This window comes from Selaginella moellendorffii, unplaced genomic scaffold (genome assembly GCF_000143415.4).
Source record: "Selaginella moellendorffii unplaced genomic scaffold, v1.0 SELMOscaffold_113, whole genome shotgun sequence".
NCBI lineage: Eukaryota > Viridiplantae > Streptophyta > Lycopodiopsida > Selaginellales > Selaginellaceae > Selaginella > Selaginella moellendorffii.
Window position 1 is genome coordinate 171,618 of NW_003314374.1, and position 17,983 is coordinate 189,600.

At 46.4% G+C, this 17,983-nt stretch overlaps 4 protein-coding genes across 5 annotated transcripts; all 4 read right to left on the reverse strand.

The window, feature by feature from the left end:
* Nucleotides 1–24: 24 nt before the first annotated feature.
* Nucleotides 25–2,152, reverse strand: LOC9659975 (abscisic acid receptor PYL8). 2 transcript variants are annotated; one of them, XR_002991029.1, is made up of 4 exons: nucleotides 1,935–2,152; nucleotides 1,407–1,622; nucleotides 626–1,164; nucleotides 25–220 (listed from the first exon to the last, which is right to left on the reverse strand). XR_002991029.1 is itself a non-coding variant. In XM_002990910.2 (3 exons), the coding sequence occupies exons 1-3, from the start codon at nucleotides 2,052–2,054 to the stop codon at nucleotides 934–936; spliced, it is 567 nt and encodes a 188-aa protein (XP_002990956.1). In that variant the 5' UTR covers nucleotides 2,055–2,152; the 3' UTR covers nucleotides 324–933. The 2 variants fall into 2 exon arrangements, 1 of the variants encoding a protein (XP_002990956.1); XM_002990910.2 differs by lacking the exon at nucleotides 25–220 and having other exon boundaries at nucleotides 324–1,164.
* A 512-nt stretch (nucleotides 2,153–2,664) lies between these two features.
* Nucleotides 2,665–4,285, reverse strand: LOC9660533 (transmembrane emp24 domain-containing protein p24beta2). Its single transcript, XM_002990911.2, has 5 exons — nucleotides 3,740–4,285; nucleotides 3,441–3,627; nucleotides 3,270–3,377; nucleotides 2,990–3,155; nucleotides 2,665–2,912 (listed from the first exon to the last, which is right to left on the reverse strand). Exons 1-4 carry the CDS (start codon nucleotides 3,953–3,955, stop codon nucleotides 3,022–3,024), a joined length of 645 nt encoding a protein of 214 aa, XP_002990957.2. The 5' UTR covers nucleotides 3,956–4,285; the 3' UTR covers nucleotides 2,665–2,912; nucleotides 2,990–3,021.
* LOC9660534 lies at nucleotides 3,989–4,477 on the reverse strand. The gene is made up of 2 exons (XM_002990912.2): nucleotides 4,353–4,477; nucleotides 3,989–4,294 (listed from the first exon to the last, which is right to left on the reverse strand). Exons 1-2 carry the CDS (start codon nucleotides 4,463–4,465, stop codon nucleotides 4,012–4,014), a joined length of 396 nt encoding a protein of 131 aa, XP_002990958.2. The 5' UTR covers nucleotides 4,466–4,477; the 3' UTR covers nucleotides 3,989–4,011.
* A 35-nt stretch (nucleotides 4,478–4,512) lies between these two features.
* Nucleotides 4,513–11,500, reverse strand: LOC9660535 (ferredoxin-dependent glutamate synthase, chloroplastic). Its single transcript, XM_024664739.1, has 33 exons — nucleotides 11,102–11,500; nucleotides 10,741–11,053; nucleotides 10,218–10,660; nucleotides 10,030–10,161; nucleotides 9,877–9,975; nucleotides 9,752–9,822; nucleotides 9,602–9,698; nucleotides 9,448–9,540; nucleotides 9,249–9,394; nucleotides 9,033–9,192; nucleotides 8,872–8,982; nucleotides 8,604–8,819; nucleotides 8,387–8,544; nucleotides 8,194–8,323; nucleotides 8,085–8,143; nucleotides 7,920–8,025; nucleotides 7,754–7,850; nucleotides 7,587–7,702; nucleotides 7,328–7,525; nucleotides 7,172–7,282; nucleotides 6,881–7,120; nucleotides 6,733–6,831; nucleotides 6,585–6,680; nucleotides 6,317–6,514; nucleotides 6,182–6,256; nucleotides 5,990–6,118; nucleotides 5,839–5,937; nucleotides 5,633–5,775; nucleotides 5,480–5,573; nucleotides 5,181–5,419; nucleotides 5,047–5,125; nucleotides 4,904–4,987; nucleotides 4,513–4,822 (listed from the first exon to the last, which is right to left on the reverse strand). Exons 1-33 carry the CDS (start codon nucleotides 11,354–11,356, stop codon nucleotides 4,658–4,660), a joined length of 4,851 nt encoding a protein of 1,616 aa, XP_024520507.1. The 5' UTR covers nucleotides 11,357–11,500; the 3' UTR covers nucleotides 4,513–4,657.
* Between the last annotated feature and the right edge of the window lie 6,483 nt (nucleotides 11,501–17,983).

A 17,983-nucleotide genomic window follows, 5' to 3' on the forward strand; every position in this document is an offset into this window, starting at 1 on the left:
ATGCAATGCGGCAAAGGACACGTGGACATTAAAAAAACAATTTTATTTATTTGTTTTTAGAAAAACCACATGACGAAGAAGACAAGGACCATGGACAAATAGATAATGTTCCCGTACAAAATCTCCTCGTGTTTTTCCCATTTGATCTCTCTTTTGGGGATTTTTAGCTTTAAATTCTAGTGGAATGGGATGGCTCTGTCAACCACCAGCAGTTGCAAAGCTGAGAAGAAAACAATGGAAAAAAAAGCTTCTTTTAGTCCATCAGGATCAGCAAAAGAAAAGAGAGTGATCGATCGATCGAGCGATCAATCGCGCAAGTCGTATAGAGCATGAAAGTAGTAGAGAATAGATTGATTCGTAAGTTACTATACAGTCATGTTATAAAAGTGGAAGCAACGCAGGAGCCGAGGGAGAGAGCTATACAAAAAAAAAATCCACTCACTGCCTTTCTTTACTTCATCTTCTCTCGATCCCGGAGCTAAAAAAGAGAGGGAGGAGAAAAACAAAGGAGAAAACAAAGCTGACGAACATGGAGGCACAAGCCGCGAAGAGAGAGAGAGAGAGAGAGAGATAAGAAAGATGGAAATGGAGGGAGACTCGCGAAACAAAGGATATAATACATTACCACCACCGCCGCGCCGCCACCGTCGCCGCATCGATCACCACCACCATCGCCGCCTCCACAAAGTAAAGCTTGTTCTCGTCTCTTCTTCGTTGGCTCCGTGTCTCACTTCCAAGTGCTCTAAAAACTCTGCTGCTTTTGCTCTCGTCACTGTGATGAACTGAGGAAAACTCCTGCTGCTCTGCCGGTTGATGAAACTCTCACTTCTCTTTTCTTTTCTTATGTCTGTCGGTCGAAGAAATCCTCCCCTCTCTGCCGTGCGACCGGGAGGAACTTTTCCCTTTCTTTTCTCCTTGTTTGCTCGTCTTGAATCACGGACTCCTGGAGGCCAAAGTTAGGTGCTCGACGCTTGTCTGCAGCGCAAGCCTCTCCGACACATCCGCCAATGATTTGAGGTTGCACTTGATCACTGTCTCCACGAAGAAACATGTGTCCTCCTTACTGTTCCCTTCGGGAGTGTCCACAACGTACGACTCGATCGCCAATGTCCCGGGCCTACCGTTGATCATCTCGGAGTGGAGCGTGATTATAGACCAGTAATTCTGAAAGAAAAGATCCACTGCTGTGAGATGATGATGAAAGATAGCATTCACGAGCTGTAGAAAAAGGAAAATCCAGCCGACACTGTGCGAGTGAAGCGAGGGAGATAACGAAGCGATAAGAAAAATAGTTTAAGAGAAAAAGAAAACAAGAGGAAACTTCGAGAAACTTTGGATGAGATGGGATAGATGGGAAGACCAATTCGAAAAGAAAAGCGAGAGCGAGAGAAAGAAGAAAAGTGTACCTTGAGTCGATGATCTCCTCCAAGGATCCGGTAACTAAAGATGTGCTCCTCCTCGTCCAGGATCTCCAGCCTCTCGGTGCTGCTCGTGGCTGGAAGCCCCGTTACCACATTCACGTTTCGGATGCTCCCGACTTTGCCATCGCCATTCACAGTGCAGCTCTGGATGAATCTCTTGTAGCCTTGCGGTTGGTCAAATCTCCGGACGAGCGACCACACCTGCGCAAGAACAAAAGAGAGAAAAATCTCAGCTAGAGAGTAAGATCAAGCGCTCTTGGTTGTGAGAAATCGAGAGAGATAGGTGTTTGGGAGGTGACAAGAAGTCGAGAGATCGCAAAGAATGGATGCTTGGATGCTTGGTTGTGAGTAATCGAGAGAGCTACACCCTTTGGAAGAAAGAGGAGTTTGTTAGATCACTAGAATGCAAGAAAGCAAGCAATGTACTACACAGATTTCACGAATCTCGCACCAAATTCCTAGAACAGCACGATCTCCTAGCAAATTCCTAGCGAGGAGAGTGAGTGGGCTTACCAGCTGCACGGGCGCATTGATGCGTTTGATGAGGATGGATCCACACTGATACTCTTGCATCTCGTGCTTGTGGTAGCGCCATATGTGCTCCTCCTCCCTAGACAATGCGTTGCTGCTCATCTCATCGATCGATCGATCCCTTCCCCTGCTAGAGCGGCTAGAGCTCTCACTCGCTCGTTCGATTAGAACCCTAGAAAACCAAAAGGGAAGAAAAAAACGAGAGAGAGAGAGAGAGAGAGAGGGTAAAAAAAAACAGAAGAGCAATTTTCGTGGATAATAAAAACTTTCCAGGTAACACCTGTATCAGATGTTACCGCTCCCACGAAACGACCTATACGGTCCCACGCGCATCAAAGAGTAGAAAGTCGCCTTCCCCAGCCAGGGGGAATATTCCCCACCTCGCGGAAAAGAATAATTTCGTGCTTGGCTTTTCAGGCCCATCAAGAGCTTCACATGCTTCCCTTGTGCACTGCCTTTCACGCTTCTTTCCTTGGAAGCTACCTCCTTTAGAAATAAACTTAACTTCTTCTTCATCCATTTGCTTCTTCCATTTTGGAGATCTCGATCGATTCAATAGCTTCATCGATTCTATGGTCGCTGAGAGCTTGGTCGATTCAAAGATCACGGGGCAAGGAGAAACTCTTCGCATAAGAAACCAAAGTTAAAAGTTTCCAGTCAAAAAACCAAGCTGAAGCGTTCTTTCAAACTTGACACAGTAGCTCGCGAGCGATTGTCTCGGTCAAAACCTCGAGTCTGGGATTAATAAACAAAAGCAAAGCTTTCTCTACACAAGCTGGAGCTTACCTTGCAGCTAAGTATGACTTTGAGGACGATGAAAGACGACGAACGATCCATTCTTCGAGGCTGTCCACGCATGAGATCGCTTGGGGCCAACCAGATCCTTCCGCAGGCCGCTTTCAGCCACCCCCCTCATCTATGTGAATTCGTCAATTCCTTTTTTCCTTTGTGTCGTTATCCCTGGAAGAGTTTGGTAAGTGAAGTATGCGTTCCTTCGAAGGGGGAACAATAAAAGGTATGAAAGGGAAGGAGCTTACCAGCTTTTATTTGTTTCTTTTCTTGCGAACACTTAGACCCTGGAGCTCGCAAACCTCTTCTCGAAAAGCCTGCGCAGTAAATAGACTTGGAGCAGGCTTGCAGAGATCAAGGCCGCGGACTCCACCACGGCTTTATAAACCACTCGCTTGCTCATTGCGTTGTTCACTGCAAGCACCATAAAACCGGAGCCGAGTCCAAACACGAGCCAGTCAGTCAGTCCCCTTGGACGGGAAACAGAGAACAAAAACGAATTTAAGAGCCAAGCGACAATGCACTTACAGACGGATTGACGCTCAGTCTGAGCTTGCAGCCAGTGCTGCTCGAAAGAAACACTGTAGAGAGCCTCCTCAAGTCTCGCGATCTGTCCCATCAGTGGGTCAATGTGGTCTGCAAAGCAACGAGCGTGACCAAAAGTTCATGAAAAAAAAAAAGAGAGAATTTTGTTCTTACCATCCTTTGCATGATCGTCCGGCGGGGGAAAGTGGCCAACGTAAACGTCGAAAGCAATGGTTTCGTGAACTGGAGAGAGGTTGTGGAAGCAAAACTTGTAGAGGCCTTTGCTATGTGCCACAAACTGGCCCTTTTCCTCGGGCTTGTTGCGAACATCATAGGCTTGAATGCCTCCAGGCCCCTCGACCTGGCCAAAGAACACAAAAAAGAACCATAAGACTTTGCTGTGATCCATGAAAAAAAAATCCAAGCACTGCTTCTTCTAAGCTAGAGATTTCCTTCCTGTGCTAGACGATTACCACTAGATCCACGCCGGCTTGCTCGAATGCCCAGGTACTGTCCGATTTGACCACCACGTACGAGACATGGACCAAATCGCCGTCATACTCCACCGGATGAGCGAAGCACTCCTTCCTGTCGATCACGAATCGCAGCGCCTGTGCGGAGGTCGCCGAGAGGAGAAGAATTGAGAGAGCCAGCGGCAGCAGCGGCAGCGCCATCGTGAATCGCGCCATGATCTCTCCTATAAACCCTAAATAGGGTTCTAATGGGCCAAACGCGCTTCTTTTCTTTAGTTTTTTCTCTTCGCCTCGATCCAGGGATCCGGCTCCTGGCCAAATCCGCTGCTCGGATCTTCCCAATTCTCGCGCGAATCACCGTCGGCCCTGCGGCTGCCGTGCTGCGCGATGTATTCCTTCATCCAATCCTGCCTCTTCTTCTCGTGCTCTTCGATGCCGAAGATTATGTCGAGCATCGTCCCGGTGGTGCCGTAGATGAGCAGTGGCGCCAGCGATTTGCGTTTCATTCCCACTGGAATCGCGGCAAGCGCCCCCACAACCGAGAAGAGCCACCAGCTGCGAGGTAGTAGCAGAGATTTTCAGCAAATGTGGCTTCAAATCGATCGATCTCTACCTGCGAAATGGAACCTCCTTGTCAAGATCGATCTCCGGAGGGAGCTGATCCAGAAGCTCCTCGATCTCCCTCTGCTTTTGGCGGCTCCTCTCGGTGCCCAACACGCTCCCCATTGCTCCCTAAAACCCTAGCAATCCCCCCAAGGATTTTTGAAAGCTTCTAAGATGAACGGAGGAGATTAATATTTCACGTACACAAGCCAATGTACACGTTCCCTCTCTCGTGTTCTTCTCATGGTACTCGAGCCATACTCGAGCCACCATTGCGAGCGAGGAAACTGTCGATCGATCCATCGAATGGAGCGATCAAGCCGATTGTGGAACCAGCTGCTCGGCGATGGTTTCATCGCTGAATGCTTCGTTTGCTTCCGGCGTGTCTTCCTCGCTGGGCGGAACGAGCTGCCAGAACTTTGGAAGAAATGCGTCCCAGTTTTGGAGAATATGGATTGCTCTGCTGCTCCCAGTCTTGTCCTGCGTAGCGCGACGAAAACAATGAGAAAAACCATTCCAGTACCTTGTAAAACAAGAGTAAAGAGTGTTCTCTCTTCTTACCACATGAGCTTGGATCAGTCGACGAAGCTGGACTTGTCCCGCGGGAGCGGTCACTCTTTGCATCCTTACAATCTCTTTGTTCACCTGTTAAGTTTGAAAGAGAACTTAGAACGGCGAATCCAGAAAGTTCTTCACTCGTGTACCTTTGGGGTGAGCGTGTCATCTTCGTCCAGGAAATATGCCAAGCCACCGGTCATACCAGCACCGACGTTTCGGCCAACTCTGCCCGACGAAACGTTAAAACACGAAAGAGAAAAGAAAAGTTTGTTTTTCTTACTTTCCGAGAGAGACTACGCAGCCTCCAGTCATGTACTCGCAGCAGTGATCCCCGGCACCTTCCACAACAGCCTCCGCGCGGCTGTTTCGAACCGCAAATCGTTCGCCAGCCTTCCCGCGTGCATAGAACTGGCCTCCAGTAGCTCCATAGAGGCATGTATTGCCAATGATTGTGGAGTCCTCAGGCACGAAGCCGGTCTTCTCGGGTGGAGTAATAACTAGCTCCCCGCCAGCCATTCCCTGAAACAAAACATTTTCTTTCTTCTTTTGAATGATAGAAGAGAAAAGTCAGTAAGTCACCTTGCCAACGTAGTCATTAGATTCTCCAATAAGCCGGATGTTCATCCCCGGAGTCAAGAAACACCCAAAGGATTGGCCTGCGCTGCCAATAAATCTACGCAGAAAACGCATGTGTGAGAGATAATTCGAAAGCACGCATACATGCGCACTTACGTTATGTTCAACTGTCCAGCGAAACCAGTGTCGCCGTAAGCTTTGGCGATGGAGCCTGCAATTCGTCCACAGACTGCACGATCGACATTATAGATCTTGAATGTCTTGGATATCGTCTTCTCGTCAGCGATTGCCTCCGAGATCTGAAGCATGCAAGCGTTATATACAGTGTAAAGATGATAACAAATGATGATAACAGATACTACCTCAGGATCAGCCAACACCACATCGTCAAGTACAGGTCCGTTGGTATGAACATTTTGACGCCTTATTTGGGTGCTTGAAAGCTTTGGCAACCCAGCGTTCTGTAATGCACGAACTTACAGCGAGCGAAAGGGTACAAAATAGAAAGAATACCGATAGCAAGTAACTCAAGTCGAGTAGTCGCGTTTTTACGAGGGGAACATGTCTTGGTTGCAAAAGCTCCGTTCTTCCAATGACGTCGTCGAGCTTTTCATAGCCAAGATGAGCAAGCAGGCCCCGCACCTATTTATAAAAAATGATGAGAGTATGGACCAAATACAATCCATTACCAAAGAAAACTCCTACCTCTTCAGCAACGTACAAGAAGAAATTACAAAGATCATTTGGTACTCCGGGAAATCGAGCACGCAACTCTTCCCTCTACGCATTGTTTAGAAAAGCTTCATCAAAAGAAAATAATCACGTCCTGAAGAAAGTTACCTGACTAGCAACACCAACTGGGCAATTGTTGGTATGACAGATACGAGCCATGATGCATCCCGTTGCTATCATCGCTACCGATCCAAATCCATATTCATCAGCTCCCATAGCAGCAGCCATCAAAACATCCATGCCGCTTTTAAATCCACCATCGACACGAAGAACAACTCGTTCCCGAAGCCCATTCAACAAGAGAGCCTGACGGAGAAAGAACAAGAAATAAAGAGCTTAAATTCAAGAAAGTTTGAAAAGTTTGTTCGAACTGCACCTGTTGTGTCTCTGTCAACCCGAGTTCCCAAGGGCCCCCGGCATGCTTTATTGAGCTGATTGGACTGGCCCCAGTTCCACCGTCGTGTCCAGATATCTAAAGACAAAACGTAAGTTGGCAACAAAGGTTGAAACAAATTGAAACGCACCTGTATAATGTCTGCATTAGCCTTGGCAACACCGCTTGCTACAGTGCCAATACCCGCCTCTGCAACAAGCTTCACAGATACTTTGGCACGGGGATTCACCTGTCAACACAATGCATGAGAAGCGGAACGACAAATGTCGAACACGTACCTGATGAAGGTCAAAAATTAGCTGTGCTAGATCCTCGATTGAGTAGATATCGTGATGGGGAGGAGGAGAAATAAGTGGCACACCAGGTTTGGAGTTTCGCAGGACAGCAATGTAAGTACTAACTTTCTTTCCAGGCAATTGGCCACCTTCCCCGGGCTTAGCACCTTGTGCAATCTTAATTTCGAGCTGGTCCGCATTCGCCAAAAACGTTGGCGTGACACCAAAGCGTCCAGACGCAACCTTAACACCCGAATACCAGTTTAAATGAGATCTCTGAAAACGACTGCGCACCTGTTTGATCACACTTGTCGCGGTATCCCCATTTTGCAATCCTCTAAGATGTGGTAATGTCGGCGAATAACCATCCACTACGTCCGTCAAATGCCTCCAGCGTACAGGATCCTGAAACGACAATTGGTATTCCACCATAAAAGAACGAAAATATACCTCGCCTCCTTCGCCCGAATTTGATTTGCCACCTAGCCTGTTCATTGCAATTGCAATCACCTCGTGTGTTTCCCTCGAAATAGCTCCTAGGGACATGCCTCCAGTACAGAAGCGTTCCACGATACTGGTGGCAGGTTCCACTCTTGACAGTGCAATGGGTTCTCTGTCGCTTTTTAAAGTAAGGAGATCCCGAAGAACCTGTAAATCAAGTTGGGACGCTCAAGAAAATGATTCTGAACAGAAACACCAGACTACTCACATTTACAGGGCGGTCACTCAGGTGGTTTTGATATACAGCATACGCGCTCTCATTCTTCTCACGGACTGCTTTGTGAAGAAGCTTCGACATCTCTGGGTTATTTCCGTGATATTCGGCTGGAACAAAAGAATGTTAGAACAAACAATAATTTCATATTCAAACATTACCCCCATTTCTAAACTGAATAAATCCATAGTTTTCGAGTTTTTTGGCTCCTTCGTCCGACAAGCCTTTGGCCCAAAATGATACAGATTCACGAGCGAGCTAAATTGCGTAAAGCATCCTTTTAGTTAAGTAGGGAAAAATAAAGCAAACAACGAGCCAATCAAATACCTCATCTAAAGTCACTCCTCCTATACGTGAGACGCTTCCCCTAAACGCGGTATCTACAACTTCTTTTCCAAGGCCATAAATTTCAAAAATTTGTGCTCCACAGTAGCTGCAAGAACGATTAAGCGTTAATACGAAAATATCTTGTGGAAGTCTTAACGAACAAACCTTGATAGAAGAGAAATTCCCATCTTCGAAAGAATTTTTAACAGGCCAGCTCTAACCGCCTGGTACTACAATGTTAGTATACATGTGTTAACAAGACAAAGATCTTCACCTTGCGAAAATTCTGCTGCGCCTGTTCTATTGTCACGGTGGGTATTTTACCATTTTTCATCAGCCCAACAGTTCTGTTGCTCAGACGCCATTGCCTACACGTTTCTAAGGCCAAATAAGGACAAATTGCACTGCAACAGGTTTAACAAGTTTAGAGTGATAAAAGAAGACAAAAGCAGAATGCGCAACATTACCTGGCACCATAGCCAACAAGGCATGCAAAATGGTGTGTACTGAAACATTGAGCAGTATCAGCAATAAGAGATGCTGAAGTGCGAAGTCCGTTCTGAATAAGGTGGTGGTGTACTGCTCCTACCGCAAGCAGCATCGGTATGGCAGGCTTAGTGGCTACCTGCACTTCAAACGAGCGTTTAATACCTAACACTTTAGCCACTATGGAGACAAGCATACCAGGTCATTTGCTCTGTCGCTCAAAATCAAAAGCTGTGATCCTCCACGTACAGCCTCATCAGCAACTTCACACAGCTTGTCCAGTGCAGAAGAAAGTGATCCTTCGAGTCCATTACTAATGTCAAAGAACGTTGGAATTGTCGAAGCCTTCAAAACTGGATCCGTCTTCAAAGTTTCGAGCTCTCCTTCGTTCAATACCGGGCTCAGTAACTTCAGCTGCACATGCAAGACAATAGCCGGATGATTAAACTGCAACTATAACCCGCACCTGAGCAGCATTCTCAGCTTTTGGTTCCAGAATGTTTTCTCGCTTCCCAATATTGACGTCAAGAGACATCACAAGTCCCTCCCGTAAAGGATCAATAGCAGGATTTGTTACCTGCCAAAAATTAATCTTTATGTCCATCCAAAGCCAATAGCTCTAGTTACCTGAGCGAATCTTTGCTTGAAATAGTCATACAGCATATGACCTCTCTGAGACAGAACAGCCAGAGGGATATCGTCCCCCATACAAAACGTCGGCTCTTTGCCTTGCGATGCCATGTTTTCTATAACCATTTGGACATCCTCAGATGAATACCCAAATGCCCTGAAATTTAAAGACATGAGCACATGTAAACCAGCATAAAACAATAAACGGCTTACTGTTGTCTCTGAAGGAGCTTATCAGTGTCCATAAACGGTTCAGCTGAAAATTTACAAACGGGAAGACTACGGCTTTTCTCATCCAGCCATTGGCGATAAGGATGTGAAAGAGCGACCCTCTTTTTCACCTCCGTATTTTCGGATACCTGTAGTAGCTTCATCACGTTATTACAAATGCAAAGCATGTTCTTCTTCTTGCCTTTCCAGAGTTCAAGTCTATGGCTATCATCATCCCAGGGCCTAAACGACCTTTAGAGATGATATCAGAATCCGGAATCGGGAGAACGCCCACCTATGTAAGGACATGGTTGTAGTTCTCGTCAAGTATAGCTAAAGGTAACGTGCTTCCATACCTCAGAAGCGACATACAGCATTCCATCCTTCGTTTCCCAATATCGAGCAGGACGGAGCCCGTTTCGATCAAGGCAAGCACCAACCGTCCTCCCATCACTTCAAATACATACGTTAAGGAACGTCTTCCTTTGAAAAAAATTAGCTTGTACCTGAAAAGGAGCAATGCAGGTCCGTCCCATGCTTCCATCTGGCCTGTGTAATACTCGTAAAAGTCAATAACCTGGTACAGACCGGAGAAATAAGTAACAAATCAGCTGCTGTTGGCATAACAAACCTCCGGATACTTGATGGACAGTGTAGGGTGATTTTTGTAAGCCTCTGGAACGAGCATCATCAGAGTTGCTTCCGGGGTTCGTCCGCTCCTCATTAAAAGCTGAGATAGATTACTTTTAGAGGCTGTTCAGTTCGAAATAAATAGCATACTTACTTCAGCAGCCATGTCAAGGTTGGCCGAATCAGAAGCCCTGGGATTTCCAAAAGGTCGAAGTTCCTCCTCTCTCCCCCGCCAGACGGCACATTTTAGAGAGGCCTCTCTTGAACGCATCCAGTTAAGATTGCCCTTCGCAGCTATCACTGTAAGATGAAGATTCACGACGCTCAGAAAGCGCTGCTTACCTGAAGTGTGTTGATCTCTCCGTTATGTCCCAAGAATCTCATCGGTTGAGCTAGTGGCCATTTCGGGTTGGTGTTTGTGCTGTACCGTCTGTGATAAATCGCAAAAGTTGATGTAAAGCTCTTCTCGCGGAGGTCCAAGTAAAACTGGCCAAGGACTTCCGACCGCAACATTCCCTTGTAAACGATGGTCTGAGCAGACAGGGAACAAAAGTAGCACTCGTCCCCCCATGCTTCTCCTTCGATTTCCCGTTCGACCAGCTTTCTCGATATATACAGCTCCCTTTCAACATCCTCCACCGTACTCTCGCCACTGACCTTGACAAACACCTGTTCAATTGTTGGAAGGGCCATTTTCGCGTAGTATCCGACGACTGAAACGTCAACTGGAACTTTTCGCCATCCCAGAATCTCGAGGCCTTCACGATTGAAGACTTTGCAGATAGCTAGAAACGAAACCCGAAAAAAAAATACCGAGAGAAAGTCAACTATAAGATGTCGCTCAAATCCTATGAAATTCACTCACCTTCTTTGGCAGCGATGGCCGACGCTTCGTCTCGTGGAAGAAAAACCATTCCCACTCCAGAGTTGGACTGATCGGGCAAAGGGAATCCTTGCTCCTGAAACCAGCTGTTAAGCATGTCCCAAGGAATTCTCGTCATTAAACCGGCACCATCTCCAGAATCGCTATCGGCACCACAGCCGCCGCGATGCTCCATGCAGCCAAGGGCTGTCAGTGCATCCTCGATAACTTTGTGAGAGGACTCTTGCTTGGTGCTGGCTATAAACCCCACGCCACACGCATCGCGTTCCGCTAGGATGTCTTCTAGATCGGCCACCTAGAATTTCATCCATGAAAGTTTTGCTAGAAGAGAAAATTCGCGTACCTGGAAGCGTGATGGCGAAGAATCCCTGCTTTTGAGAGACTGTGCGCGAGTGGAGCCATCGGGAAGAGCCTGCGCCCATGCCCGATATCGATTGTCGCAGGGATTATGGAGAAATCGTCGTTGCAATCCACCGAATGCTGAAAACCTGGTCCTGGCGGCGATAGCAATCGAGCTCGAGCGCCCGGCGGCAGCTCCACGAGAATCTTGGAACCTGGAAACGTAGAGAGTAGGGCTATTTGCCAGATACACAGCCATAGCGCGATTGAGCTGGAATCGATCCTGGTGATGAGAGAAGACGCCGCCTCCTAATCTAGCATTAGCCCAGCTCCATCCACCGATCGACCGAAAGGAGCCCCCTTAGGTAAGGGGAGAGAAAGCACACAAACAATATCGTCCTTCTGACAAGGAATGAAAAAAATTATAGGAATGCGCTACATGGTTGGAAATCATGCCACGTGGCAACACGTAACCTAAACTCTATAAGTTCTAATATAAAAAATATAACTAAAAGTTAAGCATAGAATATTCTTACATAGCTCACACATATGGTTAAGTTATAAGGCAATAAAAAAGTTCTTAGATGAAGTAATGAAGGTTTCACACCACACTATAGTGAATAACAATCTTTTTGGCCATTGGCATTTTGATTGTTCTAAAAACAGTTTTCATGATTTATTTAATTATTAGTTTTAATCTATAAGAGGTATAAGTTTATATTATTATAGCATTAAGGTTAATGTCTCTATCAAAGAGTAATACAATCTTAAAATAATAAAACTCTTAAAAAATATTTAATATTATTGCATTTATTTTATTTTGGAACATGTTTGTTTGATGGTATTATAAACAGCAATATATCCATTATCCTCAACACATGCCATTTATTGATCCAGTAAATATTATATGACCATATCACATTAAAATGTTTATCATACATTACAAGATTTTCATCATTTTGGATCCTTAAAAAACACATATCTTCTAAATTATCAGTATTAGTAGTCCAAACAACAGTTTTACCACTATATAGAACTAAATTACAATCTAATTGCATATGCAAAGAATAATTTCTATTAGGAGATTGAAAAAATTCACCACTATATAGATTTGAAAATCTTGAACAATCTTTTAAACTTCTAATGCATGTGTACTTCCAAATGCAATCAACTTTGGTTTGAATTTCATCAATTATAAATCTGTTTATTGACTGCTTTAATATTAATATCAATCTTTTCATTAGTGTTTTCAACTGTATATTAAATGCTATACCTGCCACAAATTTTTTTAAAAAAATCACGTTGTATAATCTAACTGTGAGGGCCAAGTGTACGGCTACGATGCCGTATACTAATATTAGCGTAGTGGATTTTGGTAGCCGTCAGATTGGTTTCAATCCAGACCACTCGCTCCTGTATATAAACTAGGGTTTTTGGGTTAATTGATATGCACACATTTCTGTATTCCCTTTCCATATTCCATGCACACACATTGGTGGAGATGAGGGGCACCTTTGATTGTCCCTGGGGAGTGCTTGGATTTGGGATTTTGGTTTAGATCTAGCTTTTTGCATTGTCTAGATCTACCATTTCTTTCCAGCTTTTTGTCATTTCTCTTCTTTTGCTCTTTCTTTCTCATTCATTTTCATGGCCGATCCGCAATCTCCTCCTTTGACTCTAGAGCAGCAGTTGGTTCAATTGCTTGATGCTATGCGCCTGCAATTGAACAACCAAACTCAGTTGATGGCGGCGTTCACGGCACATGGTACAACTCCTCTTGCTTTTGGTGCCAATCCTCGCGTTCGGCCGGAGTTCTTTCTTGGGAATCCTGGGGATGATGTGTACTATTGGTTCGATCACTTCACGGTGATTGCCACATATCATTCTTGGGATGATGCTCGACGTTTGCGTGAGTTCCCCACATGTCTTCAAGGGACGGCATTGCAGTGGTACAATGGATTGAGCGCAGCTACTCGTGGCGATTGGAGTGTTCTTCCGGACGTCTTCAAACGCGCCTTTGGACACGCCGACGATTGTGATGATGCCTTCCAACAATTGCATCGTCTTCGCCAAGGGCCATCTGAGTCGGTGATGCAATTTGGCGTTCGTTTCCGAAGTCTTTTGCTTCGTGCGGAGCCAAATATGTCGGAGCGGATCAAGCTAGGAATGCTGTGGCCAGCACTTCGTCAAGATCTTGTCGGACTTGTGCATGCACTTGCTCCTGCCACTCTTGACGATGCTCTTCGCTTGGCACAACGTTATGAGACGTCGCCTCTTCCACTTCTTGCTACACGTCCTTCAGCTCCACTTCCTATGAGTGATGGTCCTGTTCCCATGGAGGTTGATGCTACTGCTACTTGAGTCCAAGGACAAGGGCGAGGACGTGGTCGTGGCCGTGACATTCGTTGCTAGGCGTGTGATGAAGTTGGTCATACTTATCGGCGTTGTCGGCGCTTTCCGGATTGGCGACCTCCATTTCCTGGGTGGAGACCTTGGCGTCAGCAACGTCCCGTTGGTGCTGCTGCAGTGGAAGGTTTGGATACCGAGGTGCATTCGGGAAACGAGGAGTCGCGCGAGTAATGGAGGGACCTTGCGCGAATAAGTTAGTGACCCCTCCATCTTTCTTTCGGGAGTATCATCAAGGGGTTCACTCGGCACCGGTTCATCCAGTGTTTACTTTCCAAGCTCGTTTTTATAACAAGAGGTCTCCTATTCTTCTCTCCGTGTTGGTTGATACAGGTTCGAGTTTATCTTCTATTGCTCGACCTGTTGCCACACGTTGTCGTCTACACTTGCGTCGTGCGGCGGATCCAGTTTTCATTCTTTATGGCAACGGCCGTACACATGCATGTGCACGAGATGAGGCGGACCTGGTTGTGCGTGTGGGCGATCTCGAGCTTGAGTTGCAGTCGTTGCGGGTGGTGCCGAGTCAAGCTTTTGACCTCATTTTTAGTATGGATTGGTTGCAGCACAATCATGCCAAGTGTGACTTTGAGGCTTTTCCCCCTTGTCTCATACTTCCTTATGTTTCATCCATTCCTCTCACTTCCGTACCTCTTCGTCCCTCTACTTCTACCTCTGCTTCCATTACTTTTGTTCCCCAATTATTTCCTCTTGTGTTTCCATCTTGTTCTGCTCTTCCCTTTTCCGATCCCTCCGATGATCTTTGTGTTGCAGCTGTTGACCAGCTCATGAAGGAGTATTCTGATCTCTTTGAATTTGACCTATCGTCTGGGGCCAAGATTGCCACACGTCATCCCATTCCAACCGGGGATGCTCGTCCAATCAAGGTTCCTGTTCGTTGTCGGTCACCCAAGGAGATCAAGATTTTACGTGCAAACGTCAAGGAGATGTTGGAGAAGGGTGTTATTCGGAAGTCGCGGAGTCCTTGGGCATGTGAACCTCATCTTGTGACGAAGCCTGATGGGAGTATTCGTTTCTGCATCGACTATCGTCCGTTAAATGAAGTGACGATCCCGGACGTGTACCCTCTTCCTCACACTGCTGATCTCTTGGATCGTCTGGGGCGAAGTCGTTGGTTCACCAAGCTAGATCTTGCTTCTGGGTATTGGCAAGTACCGATGGCTGAAGACGATATTCCTAAGACTGCTTTTCGTACACCATTTGGTTTGTACGAGTTTTTGGTGATGCCATTTGGTTTGAACAATGCTCCAGCAACTTTTCAGCAAATGATGGACGAGGTTCTTTGCGATATGCCGGAGGTGACGGCTGACTTCATTGATGATGTCTTGATCCAGTCGGAGGGGACGTGGGAGGAGCATGTTTGTGATGTTTGTAAAGTGTTGGATCGGCTACGCGACGTTGGTTTAAAGCTAAAGCGGTCGAAGTGCGTGTTTGGGTCCAAGGACACAACTTATCTTGGGTACCGTATTTCTCGTGAGGGTTTGCAAGTTGATCCTGACAAACTTGTGGCTGTTCTAAAGTTCCCTACTCCGAAGTGTGTGAATGATGTGCAGCGCTTTTTGGGTAAGGTGCAGTATCTCGGTCGTTTTGTGGATCATCTTTCCGATCGCACTTTACCATTGCGAGCATTGCTGAAGTCATCAACGTCATCTTTCATCTGGTCTCCCGATTGTGAGCGGGCGTTCGTGAATCTCAAAGAGCTATTGACGACTCCTCCGGTTTTGGCATATCTTGACTACACTCGACCTTTTATTTTGCGCGTGGATGCTTCTGACATTGGTCTTGGAGGTGTGTTGATGCAAGAGAGCTCGAGTGTGCCTGGTCAGCGCCATCCCATTGCATACATAAGCCGTACATTACAACCAGCGGAGATGAACTACTCCACGACGGAGAAGGAGTGTTTAGCAGCAGTCTGGGGTTTCGAGAAACTTCATGCCTATCTACATGGTTCTCGGACGTTACTTGAAGGTGACCATGCTGCTGTTACTTCATTATTGAAGCGGAAGAACCTGGTTGGTCGTACGGCTCGATGGGCTTTGAAGCTTCAGATATATGATTTTAATGTTGTTCATCGCCCAGGGAGTTCTATGGCTGATGCTGATGCCCTTTCTCAAGCTCCTCTTCCTTCTCCACTCACTTCTCATGTTTCTGACGAACCTGTTGTTCCAGCATCTGTGGATTTTCTAGATGAGGATTCTGTGCCGTCGGCGGTTGCTGTCCTTGACGTTCAGTGTCCACAGGGCGTAGAGCAAGATCTACCTTCTCTGGATGAGGTTCGCGAGGCTCAAAAGATTGAGCCGTGGATTCGAAGGCTTCGAGATGGGTTTGAGAATCCTGCATCACTTGCTGATGACTTGCCTTTTCGGCATTTACATTCTCAATATCGCCTTGAAGATGGCCTTCTTTATTTTGTGGGGACGGATCCTGATGCTCATTTACGGCTGGTGGTGCCTTCGGTGTTTATTCCGCGGTTTCTCCATGCCTACCATGATTCTCCTATTCTAGGTGGGCATATGGGACACCGTCGTGTCACCGAGAAGTTGCGCAGATCTTTCTATTGGCCAGAGATGCGACGTGATATTATCCGGTATGTGCGTAGCTGCGTTTGGTGCCAAGCTCGTAATACTCCCCCTTGTGCTGCGGAAGGACGGTTGGAGTCAATTGCAGTTTCTCGTCCGTTTGAGTTGGTGGCGTTTGATCTTATGGGACCTTTTCCGCGATCGACTGCTGGCAATGAGTATGTTATTATTGCTTCTGAGTACTTGACTCGTTGGGTGGAAGTTGGTGCTCTTGCTAGTGCCTCTACAACTGCTGTTGGATACTTCCTCCTCAATCGAGTGGTGTTCCAGCATTCTTGTCCAGAACGGATTCTTTCGGATAATGGTCCTGCATTTATGGCTGAGGTATTTCATGTTTTGACATCTCGGTTGGGGATACGCCACACTTTTACGAGTGCTTATCATCCACAATCAGACGGTCTGGTGGAACGACTCGTTCGGACATTCAAAGGGATGATTGCGAAGTATGTGAACTTTCAACATTCGGATTGGGATGGTTATTTGCCGTCTCTTCGGTATGCTTATGTCACAGGGGTGCAGAGTTCTGTTGGTGCTTCACCATATAAACTTCTATATGGTCATGATCCAATATTACTAACAGAGCTAGGTTTACCTTCGCGATTGCCACGAGCTCCTGATGCTAGGTCATGGGATCAATATTTGACAAGCATTCTTCCACTTGTCCGAGCAGAGTCTGCTGAACACTTAGGCCGCGTACAAGTGGGACAACAACAGCACTACAATTCCCATCATCGTCCACCAGCGGAGTACAAAGTGGATGATTTGGTGTTAGTCCGTTTTCCCCATCTTACGGTACGTGGTTTATCTAAGGGGCTCCTTGCGCAGTGGAAAGGACCGTATCAGGTGTTGCGGCAAGTTGGACCACAAGTTTATGAGGTTCGGCATGACGTTCAGCAGGCCGATCCTCCGGAGATTGTGCATGTGCAGCGGTTAAAACGCTTCATACAGAGGGATCAGGAGCAGTTAATACCGTCTACAGATCCACCGATGCCTCCTCCTGACGTTCCTCCAGATCCCGGCCCATCTACAAGAGAACCTTGATGGCCTTCCATTATTCCGAGAGGAGGGGATGATGTGAGGGCCAAGTGTACGGCTACGATGCCGTATACTAATATTAGCGTAGTGGATTTTGGTAGCCGTCGGATTGGTTTCAATCCGGACCACTCGCTCCTGTATATAAACTAGGGTTTTTGGGTTAATTGATATGCACATTTCTGTATTCCCTTTCTATATTCCATGCACTCACATAACAAAAAAAAAAGCACAAACAGATCACATTTTGTAATCACAAATTAAATGTTTTGTTTTGATTTAACATTTCAAAATCATTGTATAATCTCCCGTAACATCCTAAATAGTATTAATCTTATAGATCTACCAGGATATATGACACCAAAGCTGGGAAGAACGAAGAAACAGATTTACGTCCCAAGGCCGGGGAGAGATCAGCCATTAACTTCGTCCCCGGAGTGAGGGTGATGCGGTCTTATGCCTGCATAAGATTTCCCGTTTAGCTTTTGGTGGTTTGACCACAAACACACGAGCTTACCTCCGGGCAGGCGCAGACAGGATCACAGAGTTTTTCACGTCTTCCTCACTGCAAATCTCCACTTATAAAAATAGTGAAGAAAGCAGATTGGACAGTTCCTGTGCCGCTCTGTGAACCTTCGACCTCTTCTTAAAATAAGTACTCACCTCTTGCAAGATGTTCGTATGTTTTTCCTATGGCTCGATGTTGAAGCTGGGTATGAATGCGCAGCCAAGTGCAGTGTCCGTGTCCGCACTCGCATAGCAAGTTGACGAGTGCCAAGTTGAGTCCTCGAGGTTGTACGCATATGGAGCATACGCGTACAGAGTCTCGTAGCAATCCGAGAAAACTATTG

Coding starts and splice junctions, on each gene's coding strand:
- LOC9659975 (XM_002990910.2), bottom strand. CDS start 2,054: ATGAGCAGCAACGCATTGTCTAGGGAGGAGGAGCACATATGGCGCTAC. Junction 1,623..1,934: donor TCAATGCGCCCGTGCAGCTG/GTAAGCCCACTC, acceptor GTTCTTGCGCAG/GTGTGGTCGCTCGTCCGGAG. Junction 1,165..1,406: donor GAGGAGATCATCGACTCAAG/GTACACTTTTCT, acceptor CTTTTCTTTCAG/AATTACTGGTCTATAATCAC.
- LOC9660533 (XM_002990911.2), bottom strand. CDS start 3,955: ATGGCGCGATTCACGATGGCGCTGCCGCTGCTGCCGCTGGCTCTCTCA. Junction 3,378..3,440: donor GGACGATCATGCAAAGGATG/GTAAGAACAAAA, acceptor GTTGCTTTGCAG/ACCACATTGACCCACTGATG. Junction 3,156..3,269: donor GACTGAGCGTCAATCCGTCT/GTAAGTGCATTG, acceptor TGGTGCTTGCAG/TGAACAACGCAATGAGCAAG.
- LOC9660534 (XM_002990912.2), bottom strand. CDS start 4,465: ATGGGGAGCGTGTTGGGCACCGAGAGGAGCCGCCAAAAGCAGAGGGAG. Junction 4,295..4,352: donor AAGGAGGTTCCATTTCGCAG/GTAGAGATCGAT, acceptor ACTACCTCGCAG/CTGGTGGCTCTTCTCGGTTG.
- LOC9660535 (XM_024664739.1), bottom strand. CDS start 11,356: ATGGCTGTGTATCTGGCAAATAGCCCTACTCTCTACGTTTCCAGGTTC. Junction 7,851..7,919: donor GAGGAGTGACTTTAGATGAG/GTATTTGATTGG, acceptor TACGCAATTTAG/CTCGCTCGTGAATCTGTATC. Junction 5,938..5,989: donor ACTTGAGTTACTTGCTATCG/GTATTCTTTCTA, acceptor CGTGCATTACAG/AACGCTGGGTTGCCAAAGCT.